Source organism: Orycteropus afer, unplaced genomic scaffold (assembly GCF_000298275.1).
Source record: "Orycteropus afer afer isolate SDZICR_OR568_19922 unplaced genomic scaffold, OryAfe1.0 scaffold00070, whole genome shotgun sequence".
NCBI lineage: Eukaryota > Metazoa > Chordata > Mammalia > Tubulidentata > Orycteropodidae > Orycteropus > Orycteropus afer.
Window position 1 is genome coordinate 6,728,284 of NW_006921657.1, and position 19,837 is coordinate 6,748,120.

Consider the following 19,837-nt stretch of genomic DNA (forward strand, 5'->3'; position numbering starts at 1 on the left):
AATACTACTATTATTCAAATTTATGCACCACCCACCAAAGCCAAAGATGAAGAAATTGAAGATTTTTATCAACTTTCATAGTCTGAAATTGACCAAACATGGAATCAAGATATATTAATTATCACTAGTGACTGGAATGTAAAACTTGGAAACAATGAAGAATCACCAGTAGTTGGAAAATTTGGCCTTGGTGACAGAAATAATGCTGGAGATCACATAATAGAATTTTGCAAGACCAACGACTTATTCATTGCAAATAACTTTTATCAACAACACAAATAGTGGCTATACACGTGGACTTCACCAGATGGAGCACACAGGAATCATATTGATTACATCTGTGGCAAGAGGCAATGGAAAAGCTCAATATCTTCAGCCAAAACAAGGCCAGGAGCTGACTGTGGAACAGACCATCAACTGCTCACATGCAAGTTTAACCTGAAGTTGAAGACAATTAAAACAAGTCCACAAGAGCCAAAATATGAACTTGAATATATCCCTTCTGGATTTAGAGAGCATCTAAAGAATAGATTTGATGCACTGAACACCAATGACTGAAAACCAGAATTGTGGGATGACATCAACAACATCATCCATAAAGAAAGCAAGATGTCATTAAAAACACAAGAAAAGAAGAAAAGACCAAAATGGATGCTGTGAAGAGACTCTGAAACTTGCCATTGAGCAAAGAGTAGCTAAAGGAAATGGAAGAAATGACAAGATAAAAGAGCTGAACAGAAGATTGCAAAGAGCAGCTCAAGAAGACAAAGCCAGTTACTATAATGAAATGTGCAAAGACCTGAAGTTAGAAAACCAAAAGGGAAGAACATGCTCAGCATTGCTCAAGCTGAAAGAACTAAGGGAAAAAATTTAAGCCTTGAATTGCGATATTAAAAGATTCTATGGGCAAAGTACTGAATGATGCAGGAAGCATCAAAAGAAGATGGAAGGAATACACAGAGTCACTGTACCAAAAAGAAATGGTTGGTCTGCATTTCAGGCGGTGACATATGTTCAGGAACTAGTGGTATTGAAGGAAGAAGTTGAAGCTGCACTGAAAGAATTGGCAAAGAACATGGCTCCAGGAATTGATGGGATACCCACTGAGATGTTTAAACAAACGGATGCCCCGCTGGAGACACTCACTTGGCTATGCCAAGAGGTTTGGAAGACAGCTATCTGGCCAACTGACTGGAAGAGATCCATACTTGTACCCATTCCAAAGAAAGGTGATCCCACAGAATGTGGAAATTATCCAACAATATCATTAATACTGCATGCAAGTAAAATCTTACTGAAACAGTTGCAGTAGTATATTGAAAGAGAACTTCCAGAAATGCAAGCTCATTTCTTCCACATGGTTTAGCTACTCTCCATTCAAGGGCAAGTTTCAGACTCTCTTCTGACATTCATTTTGGTCTTTTCTTCCTTTCTTGTCTTTTTAATGACCTTTTGTTTTCTTCATGAATGATGTTCTCGGTGTCATCTCACAATTCCTCTGGTTTTCAGTCATTGGTGTTCAATGCATCAAATCTACTCTTTAGATGGCTTCTAAATTCAGAAAAGATATAATCAAGATCATATTTTGGCTCTCATGGACTTGTTTTAATTGTCTTCAGCTTCAACTTGACCATGCATACGAGCAGTTGATGGTCTGTTCCACAGTTAGCTCCTGGTCTTGTTTTGGCTGAAGATATTGAGCTTCTCCATCACCTCTTTCCACTTGTCTTCTGGCAAGGTCATGTGCATAGCCACCATTTATGTTGTTGAAAAAAGGTTATTTGCAAAGAATAAGTCATTGGTCTTGTAAAATTCTATCATGCAATCTCCAGGGTTATTTCTATCACCAAGGCCATATTTTCCAACTACCAGTGATTCTTCTTTGTTTCCAACTTTCGCATTCCAATCACCAGCAATAATCAACACATCTTGATTGCATGTTTGGTCGATTTCAGAGTGCAGAAGTTTGTAAAACTCTTCAATTTCTTCGTTGACTTTGGTGGTTGATGCGTAAATTTGAATAATAGTAGCATTAACTGGTCTTTCTTTTAAACCAAAAAAAAAAAAACCCTCACTGCCATTGAGTCATTTCCAACTCATAGCAACCCCTCTTTGGGTTTCTGAGGCAGTATCTCTATGGAAGTAGATTGCCAATCTTCCTTCCAAGCAGTGGCTGGTAGATTTGAACCACCAGCCTTCTGGTTAGCAGTTAAATGCCTTAGGCACTACACCACCTGAGCTCCTTGTAGGCAAATGGATATTATCCTATCACTGACAGCATTGTACTTCTTTGTGATGATGAATGCCATGCCATTCCTCTTCAATTTGTCATTCTCAGCATTGTAGCTCATATGGTTGTCTGATTCAAAATTTCCAAAACCAGTCCATTTCAGCTCACTCAAAAAAACCAAACCAAACTCACGGCCATCAAGTCGGATCCAACTCATAGTGACTCCTCCTTGGGTTTCTGAGGCAGTATCACTGCGGAAGTAGACTGCCCAACCTTACTTCCAAGGAGTGGCTGGTGGGTTTGAACTGCCAGCCTTCTGGTTAGCAGTCAAGTGCCACCACAGCTCATTAATGCCTAGGATATCCATCTTTATACGTTCCATTTCATTTTTGACAGCTTCCAATTTTCCTAGATTCATACTTCGTACATTCCATGTTCTGACTACTAATGGATGTTCGCAGCTGTTTCTTCTCATTTTGAGTCATGCCACATCAGCAAATGGAGGTCCTGAAAGCTTTACTCCAAACACATCATTAAGGTCAGCTCAACTCTGAGGAGGCAGCTCTTCCCCAGTCGTATTTCGAGTGCCTTTCGAGAGGTTCATCTTCTGGCACTATATCAGACAATGTTTCAGGACTATTTATCACGTTTTCCAGCAACACATCAGACAATGTTTCACTGCTATTCATAAGGTTTTTACTGGCCAATTCTTTGAGAAGTGGATGTCCCCTTCCTTCTTCTGAGACTGTCTTAGTCTTGAAGCTCCACTGAAACCTGTCCACCATGGGTAGCCCTGCTGGTATTTGAAATACTGGTGGCATAGCCTCCAGCCTCACAGCAATATGCAACCACCACAGTACCATAAACTGACAGACGAGTGGTGGAAGTCTCCCCATCTAGGGAACATGAATTATGAGGTGACAAAGTATCAAAGTCTCAGCACATCTGGGCCAGCAGCTTGCCAGGCAATGAACATAGGCCTCTTTGGGCCAGAGGAGCCAATTCAGAGCATAGGCTCCTGCCAGGCTTGAGGGGTGGAAATGAACCTGAGTTGTGGGCTGGGGTGGCCTGGGAGGAGTGAGCAGATCAAAGACAAATAAGCAAAAGCTGACAAAGGGCTTCAAGCAATGCACTTGGAACGGAGTTTCACTGAGGCCTGACCATGGCCTGACAAACCACCTCACCTTCAGCCGGTCTCTAAAATAGACCTCTACTGTTGCCCTGTCAGCTGTGTTACTGAAAGCAGAAGAAAATTAGACTGCAAGTTTGTTTGTTTTTAATGTTCTGTGACAAGTCATGGAGACGTAATAGCACCCCACCCCCTCAAATATTTTGAAAATGGAAAAGGCAGCAGCAATGGTGACTTGGGTTGAAACATGCCAAAAAGTTCCCTCTGAGTTTCAGAGCCCACTAACTGTACACATTTGTTTTTTCTTAGCTGCCTTCCAAGTTTCGGGGATGAAAATGATATGCAAAAGTTGTGCTGCACCACCCCCTCATCGTCCCTCATTCTAGCCCTTAGAAACACTGTGGGAGCCGTGTAAACAGCTTTAGTAAGTATCTAGACCCATGAACTCCCACGAGACCCCCCCCCACACACACACACACACACACACGGCAGCCATCAGACCAATCACTTTTAGCATTCATAACTCACGGCAACTCCATGTGGGTCGGAGTAGCACTGCCCCACAGGTTTTCAGAAGTGGATCATCAGGCCTTTCTTCTGAGGTGTCACTGGATGGATTCAGAGTGCCAGCTTTTGGTTAGCAGCTGAGCACTGTATTAAGAGCCTAAATTCGTTAGCACTTGCTTTATGGAAGGCTGCAGCCTACAGTGGGAACTCTAACTCCATTTTGAGTCTTGACATAAATTCAGAGGCCATTTGAGTTCTTTCTGATCATGTGGCTATGCATAGACAAGCCAGGGAGCAACCTAGGGAGGGGCAGTTTGCCCTTAGGAAGAGTATGTTGAAAGCAGATTATGCTCACACAAAGAACTAGAGAATTTGCCTGGGTGTGTCCTTATCTAATTTAAATTAAAGGTTGGGATTCTGGTATCATCTTGTAGCCACCCTGTGGCTATGACTCAGGCCCCACAGTCATGAGTCACAGCCTGACCACCACATAGCCAGGTGCTCAAGCCCCAGAATCCATTCTGTAACCTTTTTAATCTTCAATCGTGTACATATCCCAGTCATGGTCCTTTCCCTGCTTCTGTAGTCCTGCCTGGGGCAGTGATGAATTGATCTGCCACCAATCATGATTCTGTAATGGTTTTGTTTGTTTTCTATCACATATAATTAGCCCCATGGCCGTGACTTAGCAGACTCCATTTGGCTTCTGTATTGTGTACACTCCAATGGTTTCCCTCATCCTAAATGACTGTCTTTGTTTTGTCTTTGTTCTTTACAAGGCTTAATAAAATGGTCTCTATAGAACAAGTTTGAATCAGGGGTCTCTCTTCCCATAACACAGCACACCTGCACCATCCAGTGACTCCTCCACTTCACATATACTGGGTCCTTTACCCTTGACTTATGAGAGGCCACATGGGATCATAGGAGAAGCACTGGACCAGGCATCAGACACCTTGGATCCCACTGGGCTCTGACATTCACCTGCTACATGACCCTGGGTCTCTTTCTCTCCCTTTGCCTCGATTTCTTCATCTGAAAAATGAAGATGGGACCTGTTGTTGTTGTTGTTGTTGTTGTTGTTGTTAGGTGCCATCAAGTCAGCTCCAACTCATAGCAACCCTATACACAACAGAACGAAACACTGCCTGGTCCTGCACTATCCTCACAATCATTGCTATGCTTGAGCCCCTCATTGTAGCCACTGTCAATCCATTTTGCTGAGGGTTTTTGCCTTTTTTGCTGACTTTCTATTTCAGCAAGCCTGATATCCTTTTCCAGGCAGTGGTCCCTTCTAATAACACGACCAAATTACCAGAGACGAAGTCTGGCCATTCTCACTTCTAAGGAGCATTTTGGCTGCACTTCTTTCACGACTGATTTGTTCATTCTTCCGGTAGCCCATGATATTTTCAATATTCTTCATAAACACCACAATTCAAAGCATCAATTCTTCTTTTGTCTCCCTTATTCACTGTCCAGCTTTCACATGCATATGAGGCAACTGAAAATACGATGGCTTGGGTCAGGCACACCTTAGTCTTCAGAATGACATTTTTGCTCTTTAACTTTTTAAAGAGGTTCCTGACTGCTGTCTCCATGGGTGATGATAGAGAATCCAAGTAAAACAAAATTCCTAGCAACTTCAATCCTTTTTCCATTTATCATAATGTTGCTTATTGGTCCAACTGTGACAATTTTTATTTTCTTTATATTGAGGTGTAATCCACACTGAAGGCTGTAATCTTTGACCTTCATCAGTAAGTGCTTCAAGTCATCTTCACTTTCAGCAAGCAAAGTTGTGTCATCTGCATACTGCAGGTTGCTAATGAATCTTCCTCCAATCCTAATGCCACATTCTTCTTCATATAGTCCAGCTGTTTTGGTTCTCTAATGTCACTCTAACAGAAAATACCACAAACGGGTAGTCTTGAACAAACAGGAGTTTATTCTCTTACAGTTTAGAAAGCTAGAAGTCCAAGTTCAAAGTGACAGCTCCATGGGCTGGGGGAAAGCCCCTCACCTTGGGCTTCAGCTCTGCCTCTTGCTCCTGGCCCACTGAAGCTGGAGGCGTCTTTTCACCCAGGCAGCTGCTGATTGCTGAGGCTGACAAATCCAAGGTTAACAAGTGAAATGGCACTGTCCCAAAATTATCAAACCATATGGCAGGCCACTAATTCAAGTCCATTAACAGTCCCAAGATTGGCAAACAACATGGCAGGCTACTGAACAATGACTTGGCTACATGCAGGATTCAAGTGTGCCAAAAGCTAGAGAACTTCCTCAAAGCTGCTTCTTATATATTGGAAGCAGACCACATCCCTAAGGCAGCTACTCAGCTACTCCAGTAGATTCCACCATGGAGCTGATTATCAGTCTCATCACAAGGAGTAACTACATCCAGCTGCCCAGCCACTCAAACCAGGCCCAGCCAAGTTGACACACAACCTAACTACCACACAAGCTTCTCAGATTATTTGTTCAGCATACAGGTTGAATACATATGGTGAAAGGTACAACCCTGACACACACCCTCCTTGCTTTTAAACCATGCAGTATGCCCTTGTTCTGTTTGAATGACAGCCCCTTCATCTACGTACAGTTTCCTCATGAGCACAATTAAGCGGTCTGGGAAGAGGGGACCTAGAGTTTAGAAACCTAAACTTTAGAAAGCTAAAGTTTCTCCCAGCCACATCTGTCTACAACTGAGACCAGAGCCAGGGTGAATTGTTGAAATTCTGCTGAATTGACATTTAAGACAGGAGGTTCCCATAACACGAGGATAATCTGAAGATGCTGGGTTTGTGTTCACAGGGAGCTTTTATACTGCCAGGGATGAGGTGGCCTGTAAATATTATCATTATCATCATCATCATTACTATGATTATTTCTTAGGGTTCTGCAGGCAGGCCAGGCTCACATGCAGAAAACAGAATGCTGGGCCTGGAGCTGGTTTGGGAACTTTCCACTGCAGAGGCCAGGGAATGAGGAAATTCCCACGCTGTGAGTGCGAGATAGAGGGAAAGGCAGGCAGAGGCCCACCACGCTCATCACCACGCTCATCAGGCCGGGGGCAGCCCAGAGGCCTCCTCCTTCCAGCTACCGCCTGAAGATGCAGAGGAAGAACAATAAAACCAGGCCGGAAAGCAGCCTCTGCTGGAATGGAAGGCCCTGCTCCAGAGGCACGGCAGTGAGGTGACGTCTGGTTTTTATTCCATATCATAAATTAATTCTGAATCCGGAGCAGAAAACAAAACAAAGCCATGGGGAGACTAGAGAGCTGGAATCCTGTAAGATCAGACCGCCTTGAGGACTGGAAAACCACCCAGGACCCAGACCCAGGACTCCACTCAGACAGACAGAGGCACAGACAGGATGGGGCCTTCTAGGAAGTAAGAGTAAGAGCACTGGGATGGACATCCAGGGTCTGGAAACAAATCTACTCTGGGTCATGCTCAGTTTCCTTATTTATCTCAAGAGATCAGCAATAATAATAATGATGATGAAAGTTATCATTTTTGTTCCAGGCACTGTGACAGCACTTTAAGTATGTGAGTTCTAATCAACAAAACCGCAAAGAAGGCACACCTACTATGGTGCGCGAATTACTTGGCATGGCTTTTCTGTTGTTGTTGTTGTTAGGTGCCATCAAGTTGGACTTGACTCCATGGTCTTTTTGACTCCCACCAGATGACTAGGTGGGACTATGCAAATGTGAGGTGTTTGTGGCCCTTCGGGGAGAATGGATAGCTTCCTAATAATGTAAATGAGGTACATGGCACCCTTGTAGGGGTTGTTGTTGTTGTTGTTGCTGTTATGTGCCTTCAAGTCAGACCCGACTCATAGCGACCCCTCCTTGGGTTTCCAAGGCAGTATCACTACCGAAGGAGATTGCCCAACCTTCCTTCCGAGGAGTGGCTGGTGGATTTGAACCCCCAGCCTTCTGGTTAGCAGTCAAGTGCCTTAGCCACTATGCTACCAGAGCTCCCCCTTGTGGAAGTAGGACCATAGTAATAAGGTGTATGGAACCCTAAGGTGGAGATTGGTCAGTTTTGCCATCTCACTAGGCTTTAAATAAGCACACATACACCCCAAAGGCAGAAAAGGGGGATTTCATTACCATCAAGAAAGAACCAGGAGTGGAGCACTTCCTTGTACCCAAGATCCCTGAGCTGAGACAGCAGAGAAATGGTGCCAGCAGAGGCAGCAGAATGAAGAGACCAGCATGAAACAGAGCAGTGGGCTTGCCAGCCCATGGAGTGAGAAAGCTGAGTGCTTTCAGGCAGGAAGCTTACTGGTAGAGTGGGGTGCACCTATTGGCAGAGCTACAAGAGCTTTGTAACACTTGCCCGAGCAAGGCAAAGGCCAGGTCAAGGGCCAAAGAGAAGTGTGTGTGTTGAGGGCATGGCCGAGGGGAGGCTATCTTGATCAAATAATTGTATCTGGAGAGTTTCTGAGCCTGAATTGTAACCTGTTACTTCCCTAATAAACCCCATAATCATGATTAGTGTCCAAGTTCTGTGTGGACATTGCAACAGAGAATTCAACAGAGATGTGGAGAGTGCCGTGGGAGGGATGGGTGGTATCAGAATCAGTAAAAAGGTTAGAGGGTGCAGCATGTCTGACTTCTACCTCATAGGAATCAGCCTTGGGCTGACACTGCTGATGGTGATCTCTTTCCCCCTTGTGAAGTTAGAAGAGGTCGGAGGATACTGCCCCCAAGCCCTTTTTGCGCCTACTCTGCAGACAAGGAAACTGAGCCTACCAGAGGTCAAGTCACTTGGCTAAGGGTCATTATGGAAGAATATTTGTCAAGATGACTGCAACAATTCTTCCTGTCCCTGTATGCACACTTCTTTGCAATGAGACTTTGCCACTCTCCTATCAAGAGGTAGTGTCCATCGCCCCACTCTCGAGAAACCTACTCTAGCCTCGTGACTTGCTTTGACCAACAGAATGCAGCAGAAATGACATTATGCAACTTCCAAGGCTAGGCTTTAAACACTGGGTTGCAGCTTCCACCTTTGCCCTCTGGGAGTATTACCCTGAGACTACAGTGAAAGAAGCCTGTCTTATCTCATAGAGGATGAGAGGTCACATGGAGGAAAACTGAGGCTTCCCAGCCAACAGCCAGCATCAACTACCAGATATGTGAATGTGACTAGCTTGGACCTGCCAGCCCAGTCAACCCTCCAGGCTGAACCAGGCACCACTAGGAACCACCCAGCCAAGCCAACAATAAGCAGTTGTTGTTTTAAGTTCCTAAGTTTCAGGCTGGTTTGTTACACAGCCATGACTGACTGATAAAATCACTCAGTTACTAAGGGAGCAAGTGAAGAACCCTTTCCCCATCTGCCTGTCTCCCCAGGGAAACCTGGATTGTCAGCCTCCTGGGATTTGGCTGGGGTCCAGGAATCCTTTCCTGACCACTGACCCAGGCCTTACACACCCCAGAATCAAGGAGTGGCCATAGAGGAAACACTGTATGAAGAACAAGAGGGAGCTGCAAGCCACTTTCCCATTTAAGACTTGTGGTCACCCTGGCAGGTCACCTTGGGTCATGGTCCTCTCCCTTTCTCCCAAAATAGACAATTCCTTATTTTCATTCTACAAGCATTAGGTATTATAAAGTACACCCTGAGAGAGTCTTGGGCCATGTTTCCCAGGGATCTGGGTTATTCAAATAGCAAACATGTGAAACCAGGGCACACCCATGGAGAGGGTGTGAACACTGGAGACAGAAACTTGCTGGTGAAGGGAGTACTGAGGGCAGGGAGGCAAGCAGGCCTCACCTCCATGCCCTCAGGCTGCAGCTGATCTGCAAGGCCTGCCAGGGCACAGCAGGGACCCATGGGTGTGCATGACCCAATTGTCATCTCTGGCCTAGAGGCACATGGACAATCAACCAAGGAGTGACAGAGATGATCCCTCCTTATCTAATAGGATGAAAAGATCCAGATGTGCACCTTACATCTCCTCTGAGAGTGAGCCCTCTATGTTTCCTCTTGCAGTCAGTGCATACAGTGTCACTGAGAGTCTGCCCTGGTCAGGGCCCATGCAGGGGCCTTAGGGAAACTAATACACTAGCCCTGAGCTCGGTGTTCAGAGAAATGCAAAAATTCACAAGATAGTCTCCAATTTCTAGGAGCCAGTGGTGGAGATGGGAGATGATCTCCTATAAGTGAGGTAGGAGAAGACAGTGTGGGAGGAAGGACCAGCAGAAGCAAAGGCTGGAGGGTGAGGTACAAGTCGGCCAGCCTGACTAGGGCATGAAGTCTGCAAGGAGAGGCTGGCAATGAGGCCAGACAGACTGTGGGGCAGGTGGTGAGGTGTACACAGTGCAGGGTCAGACCTGGGCACCTGGGCATCTTCTCCTCCCAAATGTGTGAGGGCAGCCCGCAGGCCAAGATGCATGTAGACAGACCAGCTGGATGGCTGGGCGAGGACACAATCATAGCTGAGTCTTCCAGCCTCCATACTCCCCATCCCCAAGTCAGGAGTGGAAAGTGAGACAGAGATAGAGGCTTCCCACGGGATCTACAGGACAGCCAGGAGAGCTCACTCACTCTCCCAGACAGCAAAGGAGCAGCTCTCGGGTTAGGACACACTTTTGGCCCAAGGGGATCAATAAGCCACAAGCAAATATACCTGCACCTGCTTACACCACCATGCCAGCTGGAAAGATTAATACCTTTTCCAAATGTACTCATGTGATGCCTGCTGTGGTGGTTATGTTTGTGTGTCAACTTGGCTGGGCCTGGTTGAGTGGCTGGGCAGCTGGTAGTAGTTATTCCCCATGATGAGACTGGCAATCAACTCCATGGTGGGATCTACCACAGGCAGCTGAGTAGCTGCTTTGGGTATGTGGTCTGCTTCCTGTATATAAGAAGCAGCTTTGGAAATGGTCTCTAGCTTATGGCATGCTTGGACCCTGCATGCAGCCCTGTCATTGTTCAGCAGCCTGCCATGCTCTGCTGACCTTGGGACTTACAATGGACTTAATGGTCTGCCGTGTGGTTTGGTAAGATCGGGACTGTGTCTTTTTACTTGTCAACCTTGGGCTTGGTAGCCTCAGCAGCCAGCAGCTGTCTGAACGAAGAAAAGCCTCTAGCTTCAGTGGGCCAGGAGCTGGAAGCAGAGCTGAAGCCCAAGGCTGAAGGGCTTTCACCCAGCCCCTAGAGCCTGGCACTTTGAACTTGGGTTGAAGCCTCCAAATTGTAAGAGAATAAACTCCTGTTTGTTAAGGCCATCCCATTTGCAGTATATTCCTATCAGAGTGGCACTAGGTAACCAGAACACCTGCTTACACACCTGCTTATACATTGGGGCTCCCTAGGCCCCAGAAGCAAGTCTAAGCTCCCTGATGAGGCTGAGATTTTCCAAACTACATATTCACCACACCCCCTCTCCCATGGAGAGCTGGGATGACTTGCCATTTTCTTAATCCTGTGAACGTATACAATTTCCTCCTTCCAAAATGCACATCATAAAACAAAAAGAGAAACCACTTAATCAAAAAATGGGCTTGAATAGGCATTTCTCCAAATGGATAAGCACATGAAAAAAAAAAAAAATGCTCAACATCATTACTCATTAAGGAAATGCAAGTCATAACCACTTCACAGCCACTAGGATGGCTATTATCAGAAAAAAGAAAATAACAAGTGTTGGCAAAGACACAGAGAAATGAAAACCCTCGTGTATTGCTGGGGGCGGGGAGTATAAAATGGTGCAGTCACTGTGGATAACAACTGGTGGTTCCTCAAAAAGTTAAACATGGAATTACCATTGTTGTTGTTGTTGTTATGCGCCATGGAGTTGGACCAGACTCATAGCGACACCCCATATGACCTAGCAATTCCACTCCTAGGTATATAAACAAAAGAACTGAAAGCAGAGACTCAAACAAAAACTGGTATACCAATGTTCATTGCAGCATTATTCACGATAATGCAAGTGTCCATCAACAGATGAACAGATAAAATATGATATATCCATACAGTGGAGTATTATTCAGCCATAGAGAGAAATGAAGTCCTGATACATGTTACAACATGGAGGAACCTTGAAAGTATCATGCTGAGTGAAATAAGTCAGACACAAAGAGACAAATATTGTATCATGTCACTTATATGAACTGTCTACAATAGGCAAATGCAGAGAGACCAAAGGAGGTTACGGTTACCAAGGGCTGGGAGAGGGAAGAGTGGAGCATTTTTGGGTATGGAGTTTCTTTTTGAGGTGATGAAAAGGTTTTGCAAAGAGATAGAGGTGATAACTCCACAACACTGTGAATGTAATTAGTGTTACTGAATTACACACTTGAATATGGATATAATGGCAAATTTTGTTACCCCAGTACATTTTTTTTTTTGTAATGCCCACAAGTTTTACAACTTGTCTAAAAAAAAAGCCTGTTAATCCTTTAAAACCCAACCCAAATGTCCTCTCCCCTGGGAAGCCTTCCTTGAGCGCCTTTCCTTCCCTGAGTGCCTCCAGGACGGCTAGTTCATTGTGCTTCCCTGCATTCCACAAGGCACTGATGTTTGGTGTGGTCTCTGCTGTTTCATGCTGTCTCCTGAGCATGTTAGCCTTTTCTTTAAACTGTGGGCTTCTGAAGGGTGGGCACGGAGGGGTTAGTTTCATCCCTGTATCCTAGGGCCTAGCCTGGGACTGGGGCCCACAGATGCTTAGCAGATGCTCCACTTGGCACTTCTCAACACTCCCCTGCCCTGGAAGGCGTTTGCGATTATTCCAGACCAATGGTAGTACTCTCCCATGCACTAGCATTCTGCAAAAAGCCCAGCAGGGCAGAGGGAAGTAGGGCTTGGCTAACCCAGGAACTAGAGGTGGCCTCAGCTCCTGGACATACAACTCAAAGCTCTCCAACAGGGTGATGCTAACACTAGTGATCTACATATCCCTATGGCAGGAGGGATTCTAACAATAATATTTACGTATTTATCACTATTGTTACATAATAATAGAAATCACTGAAAGAATCCCCACTTTATAAGGCCCCATCATACAGCAGCAGCCCCTGTACTTGATAATATCTCATTTAATACTCACAACATCCCTAGACGATTGCTCTCCTTTCTGATGAGGCATCTAAGCACAGAGAGGTTTAGAAACTACTGAAAGTCACACAGATAGTCTGTACCAGTCAAGATGATACCATACATTCCACCACCTGAGACTCCTTCCTTGGAATTACTACTCACAATGCCCTTCACAGGCACTGTGCAGCAGGCCAGGCACTTTATGTATGTAATGTCATTAACATTCACTGCAACCCCACAAGGAGGCTTTGTGATCTCATTTTTGTTTTGTTTTGTTTTCTTATTTTTTGGTAACAGCCTCACTAGGATCCAACTCACATGCCATAAAATTTACCATTTAAAGTGCACTGTTCGATGAATGGTTTTTTGCATATTCAGAGTTATGCAACCACCACCACAGTCAATTTAAGAACATTTTTTCACCCCAGAAAGAAACCCCACACTCTTTAGCCATCAGCTGCCAGCCCCTTCAAAGTGATCCATTTTCGAAACAAAAGGATGGAGTTCAGAGAGTCTGTGACTTGCTGGAAGAGGTGGGGCTGGGGGCTGGCTTCCCACCCTCCACGTAGCCTGCCAGGGCGCCACTCCGTGTAACCTATTAAAATGCAGCATTTGCAGAAGGGAAAGCAGAACCAGATGGTGACAAATGCTAAACGTGTGGCTGCTCCCGCACCAGGCCCACGACTCACCTAAGGCACTAGAGGTAAAGGTGAAAGTACAGCACAGCCAAGCCCTGATCTCACCAGTGGAGAGACAGCCAGGCCAGGACACTGGGAGGCAGGATGGCCCGGGAGGCAGACCTGCAGGAGGCTGCAGTCCAGTCCTAGGGGGGTCACATGGCCTCATCCGGGAGTGGGGAACCCACTCTGCCAAACTGCTTCCACACCCTCCAGAACCCACAAAGAACTGGTCCACACCTTAGATCCCCATGTTCCTCCCAGGAATCCAGAGTCACAAAAACTGACAGAGGGTCTGAAGAAGACCAAGAAGACCCAAGCCCTCCCTGCCCACGGGCATTCTCAGAAGCTGGGGATCACAGCATGTGGGGAGGATCCCTAATTGATTGGCAGGGCACCCTAAGGCAGGCTCTGTGAAGAGGTGCTCATCAGGTGGCTTCCCAATCTAAGGACCCTGAGATCTGACAGCATCCCAGAGAAGCTGCCCCTGATCCCAGGGGAAACATTTTGAGAGTAGAACTGGGCCTCCTCCACATCCCTTATTTCCTGCCCCAAAACATCTTCAAGCCTGCCTGGTCACTTGTTTACAATGCTGGCTAGGGACCCAGAACTTCTCTTTCATATTTATAATGTTTAAATAGTCTTGAGCCAATGCCACCTCCTCCAGGGAGTCTTCCTAGATGTCTTAACCAATAATAAATTGGTCCTGCTGCTGCTGTTGCCCCTCATAGGACTGCAATCTGTCTGCTTTCATGACTGGGACCTTAGCTTAGGAATTCATCCAGGGCAGGGACTCTGGCTTCCTCATTCCTGGAATTCACCCCCCCATCACCACCACCACCACCAGCCGTGACACACACAAGGCCCTCCAGAAAAATGGGTGGGAAGGGAGACTACTTTTAGGCATGAATTAGCCACAGCGCATACAAACCTCCCCAGCATTGGTCTCAGGGGCCCAAGGGCAGGCGACTCTACAAGACTGGCAGAAGTGGAAGATGATGGTGTCTCCCTACCACTACAGGTTCCAGTTAGAAATGAGGGCACAGCCAGACATTTAGACACTGCCCTTCTCACCAGAGCAGTGAAGAGCCAAGTAGCAGCAACACAGAAGAGGTTTTGTTCAGACCAACTCTTATACTGGGAAGTTCTCCTCCACCCTCTCTGCACCTGCAACCTTGCCCAGACCTGCTGCCAGGAAGCCCTCAATACCCTCCACAGGTGGGAGGAGTCCATTTACAGGTACCAGGCTCCGAAGTCCTCCAACCAGGCCTGCCTCATGGTCACAAAGCACCAATCTCAGAGCTGGAAAGGGCCTGATCTTATCTATTCTAGCCTCCTCCAGGCCCCAAGGAGGCAATGGGATCCACAGAACCAGGGCAACTTGCCCTGGGCCACACAGCTACAAAAGGTGTCTCCATGGTCCCCGGCTACCACTGTCAACCACTCGGAGGGGGATCTATGTAGGAGATCCTAGATAGAGAGGGAGAGCAATGTAGAACAAAACTCACAATCATTTGGGGGAAAAAAAGAGTGGGGGGACCAGGTTTGCTGGTCTGATAGAGCCTGGTGGAACCACTGAGACTATGGTCTGTAGCTGCCCTTCAGGTCTGGAATTGAACCCATACCTGTGGCTTCCAGCCAAACAAAAGACAGGCATATGAGTTGAACATTTACATTAGACATATACACTCCTTGGAGAGAACAATCATGGGAGAAAGAATGGCTGTTTATACACAGGGAGACAGCTCAGGGGGCAGGAGTGTATGGAGGGATGGACACAGGGAAGAGGTAACAATCTGGAGGAAGTGGGAGGGAAGCTGTTGCATTGGGGTAAATTGTAGTCAATGTCATGAGACAACGTGTGTGTGAACTGCTGTATGGAAAGTGAATTTATTCTGTAAACTTTCACCCAAATCACAATTAAAAAAAAAAAAGGCATCTCCAAACTCCCAGCTTAGCCTCTTTTCCTATACTAGTCTGGCACATCCACCTCACACCCTCTTTCCTTATTTCAAGATCAGACCAAGGTCCACCTGCCCAGCACATCTTTTGGGCTCCACTCCGCAGCCTCATTCAGCAGGGTGCTCCACCCTCTATTCAACCATCACTCTCTTGCTCAAGCTTTCCCCTGCCTAGGAGAGGCCACTCCCTACTCTCTGCCCCTAGCAAGCTTCTACTCATCCATCAATGCCCAATTAAAATATCTCCACCTCTGCTCTGATGGTGTAGTGCTTAAGGCATTTGACTGGTAACCAGCAGGCTGGCGGTTCAAACCCACCAGCCACTCCTCAGAAGGAAGGCTGGGCAATCTACTTCCATAGTGATACTGCCTCAGAAACCCAAGGAGGGGTAGCTATGAGTCAGATCCAACTCGACAGCAGTGAGTTAGGTTAGGTTAGGTTACCCCTGCTCTGATACCAAAAAAAAAAAAAAAGATCATTCCCATTTATTGAGTACCCACAATGTTCTGGAAAACAACCAAGTAGATATTAAAACTACTACATATGGGTCCCCACTCTGCTAGAGAGGCAGGAAGTTGACTTGCTACAAAGCAGGGGTATTACAGCTTGACCGTGGGCTCCCAAAAGATATGTTAAAGTCCTAACCCCTGGTACCAGTGAATGTGACCTTGCTCAGAAATAGGATTTTTCAATTTTATTAGTTAGCATGAAGTTACTCTGGAATAGAGTGGGACCTAATCCAATATGAGTGATATCCTAGTAAAAGGAAGAGAGAAAGAGGGACAGACACATGGGAACATGACCATGTGAAGACAGAGGCAGAGACTGGAGGGCTGGTATGAAAATTTCATGGTGGGGGGCTAAGTAGGGAAAAAATGTCTAAAAAGTTTCTTTATTGCTGTTAGCTACTGTCAAGTTGTCCCCCAACTCAAGGGGACCCCGTGGACAGTAGAACAAAATGCTGCCCAGTCCTGTGCCTTCCCCACGGTTGGCTGAGGACTGGACCATTGTGACCCATCTGATTTTCACTGGCTGATTTTCAGACGCAGAACACCAGGCCTTCCTTCCTAGTCTGTCTTAACCTGGAAGTTCTTCCGGAACCTGTTCAGCATATAGCAATACACAAGCCTCTATTGCCAGACGGGTGGCTGGGACATTTGAGGTGTGTTGGCTGGGAATCGAACCCAAGTCTGCTCATGGAAGGCAAAGATTCTATCACTGAGCCACCAATGCTTCCAAAAAGGTTCCTTAGGGGGATGCTGATGGGGAAAGAAAAAAAAGAAAGTTGGGAAATGCTGGCCTAGACAAAGGTGGCGACAACATCTAGCAGTAAGATGCCTCTTGAGGATGGAAGACAGTGAGAAGTCTCCCAGCCCTGCCAGTGAGGGAGGACCCCTGCCCCCTTATCAGCCGCATCTTACTCACCCTTCTTAAAGGTGAATGGTAGAGGACAAGCAGGTCCTTTCTTGGGACACATTAGCTCTTACCTGCTGTCAATGGCAAAGTAGAGACCAATGGAAGAGCCATCCACTGGGACTGAGGGGCTGCCCTAAAGTTCCTTGTGGGCCTAACACACATACACACACACACACACACACACACATTGAGAACGGGCAGCGAAAGGAAGCAAACCCACCGAGAGATGAGAGTGAGGGAGAGGATCCACCCTATGGTTCTCTGGTTTGCACTATGGAGCCAACTGGCAGGGGGCATTCCCAGCACCTGGGAGAATGGAGTGCTAAGAAAGGGAATATCAGAGCAGCCAGAAAGAGCCAGCAGGCTTTGGGAAGAGAGATCCATGGGAGAAAAAAAAGTAATAGTAAAAATAATAACAGTGACTAATGCAGGCAGCTCTGGTGGCGTAGTGCCTAAAGCATTTGACTGCTAACCAGAAGGCTGGCAGTTCAACCCCACCAGGCAATCCTCAAAAGAAGGTTGGGCAATCTACTTCCATAGTGATACTGCCTCAGAAACCCAAGGAGGGGTCGCTACGAGTCAGATCCTACTCCACGGCAGTGAATTTGGTTTAATGCAAGCAGGGGAGCTCTGGTGGCATAGTGCCTAAGGCATATATGACTGCTAACCAGAAGCCAGTTCAATTTATTCAAATCCTCATAGCTAGTAAATGGCTCAGGAGGATTCAAACCTCAGCAGTCAGCCACCAAAACCCACCTTCCTAACCTCTTGGTTTGTCCGGGCTCAAAGGTGTCAGGCAGGTAAACTGTGGTCCAGATAGGTCCCATGGATGATGAGAGGATAGACAAGAAAAAGAAACCAGCTAACTCAGCCACTTCACGTCAGGCCAATTGTGTGGCTCTCTCTCTCTGGAAAACTTGCCCCCAGCTTCATTGTACCCACAGGAATCCCAAACACAGGGAAGCCAAGGAGAAAACCATGTTGGCCTGGCTCAGCCGGCCAGGGCCTGGGTGGGAGTGTGGCAAGGGGAATAGCTTGACAAGAGGCTTATCCCTTACCAATCCATCGCAGTTGCTGATGGCGACAGCTGCCCCTGGCATGCCTGTGACACCTCCAGTGTAGACACACTCCTGCCATAAGGGCTGCCGGAATAGCTCCTGAAAGTCCTCCTGCCACTCCACTGAGGCTCCTGGCACCACCAACCGCCGATTGGGCCACAGGTGCAAGTGTAGTTCCTTCCCAAAAACAGTGACATTGAAGTAGAGGGAGTGGCGTCCCACCCTGCCAGGCTGCAGGGTGCCTCTGTCAGGGCGCAGGGAGCTGCGAGCCACCCGGCGGGGCCTGGAGTGTGACGGTGGTGCAGGTGGCCTACCCATCACTGTGCTTCTTGCAGAGACTGCTACTGGGCCAGACACCACATGGGAGAGGAAGCGTCCTTGAAAATCTGTACTGCAGGGCACTGTCACACCATAGTCATGGAGCTTTCCGGAGAGGTGCAGTTCTGTTGGAAGTAAACAAGGAGTGACTTCAACACAGTCTACACAAAAGTAAGGGGAAGCCTGAAATCCCCCGTGGGCATGCTGCTTGGTCCACAACCCTGGGTGTCAACTGCATTGACCATCAGCACACATTCATCCTCCATCCATTGCTTCCTGAGCCCTTGTGTCTCCACACATGGATGAATGATGTTCAAATATTTTATGGGCATAAATTGCGCCCTCTAACCCCAAGGTCTTTTTAAACGTAAACCAAAGTCAAACCAGTTGTCATCGAGTGGATTCCGACTCAGGGTGACCCCATGTGTTGCAGAGTAGAACTGTGCTCCACAGGGTTTCCAAGGCTGTGATCTTTTGGAAGCAGATCACCAGGTCTTTCTTCTGAGGCACCCCTGGGTTGGTCTGAACCACCAACCTTTTGGTTAGTAGCCCAGAGCTTAACCGTTTACACTACTCAGAGATCCCTTTTTAAAAAGTAGAAAAGGGGTGGAGGAATGCCAAACAGAGCACTGTCACTTTAGCAGTAGCATTCCAACCATGGGCACTGCCTTGGAAAAGGGTAAAATTCCCCAAAAGCCCCCAGGGCAAAGAGTGGGAAAGCCGGATCTGCCCAAATTCCCCCAGTGGGCTGAAGTCACCTGCCCAGCCTGGGGTAGGACCCTCCTCATCACGCTCCCAAGAATACAGCTGACAAAACAAGCACACCTAGAAACCCAGGGGACTGTGGGCACGCGTCTAGGAGAAAGGAGGAGCTGGAGAGGGAGCAAGGGAAGACGTAGTTCTATGTTTCTTCCAAGTATAGAAAGAAAACTTTTTTTAAGAAGCACAGGGGCAGCGGAGATTTCTACATGGCCCAGCCCCAAGCTGAGTAAATATAGATCTTTAAAAATAAAAGGAGACGCACAGGGTGACCTGCCCACTTGGGCTGAATTAAGTGTGAGGTCATGGCCCTATGCGCCAGGCCGCACGCCAGCTGCTGGTCCTCACACAGTTCTCCTGGAGCCTGATGAGAATGACAGCTCCCTGGCTTCCAGGCCTGATGATTCATGGATAGGAGTTTGGGAGGAATTTTCATTTCCACACTGCTTTCGCTTTTACAGCACTGATAAAGCCCTGAAGAGATGTGTTTAGAAAATCACCTATGCCAGAGGTGGTTATGGGTAGAGGGCTAACTCTCCCTCTTTTTAATCCATTACAGTAGTAGACCCCCAAGACTGCTGCAAGAGGAACCCCACTTTGGTACATGGACAGAGCTCACAGGCCAGCAGGCACCCTGCCTAGAAATAACCAGAGCTTCCTGCCCATGCCTAGAGCCACCAGGACAGTCACCCCACCCTGCAAGGTGAGAGTGGAGTTGTG

The 19,837-nt window shown here is 46.9% G+C and overlaps 1 protein-coding gene across 1 annotated transcript in view; it reads right to left on the reverse strand.

Moving 5' to 3' along the window:
• ADAMTS14 (ADAM metallopeptidase with thrombospondin type 1 motif 14) overlaps positions 1-19,837 on the reverse strand; it is a 93,684-nt gene that overhangs the window by 73,145 nt on the left and 702 nt on the right. The window contains exon 2 of the mRNA XM_007940717.1: positions 18,041-18,483. Within this exon, the coding sequence (XP_007938908.1) occupies positions 18,041-18,483 (443 nt within the window). The remainder of the gene's footprint in view (positions 1-18,040; positions 18,484-19,837) is intronic.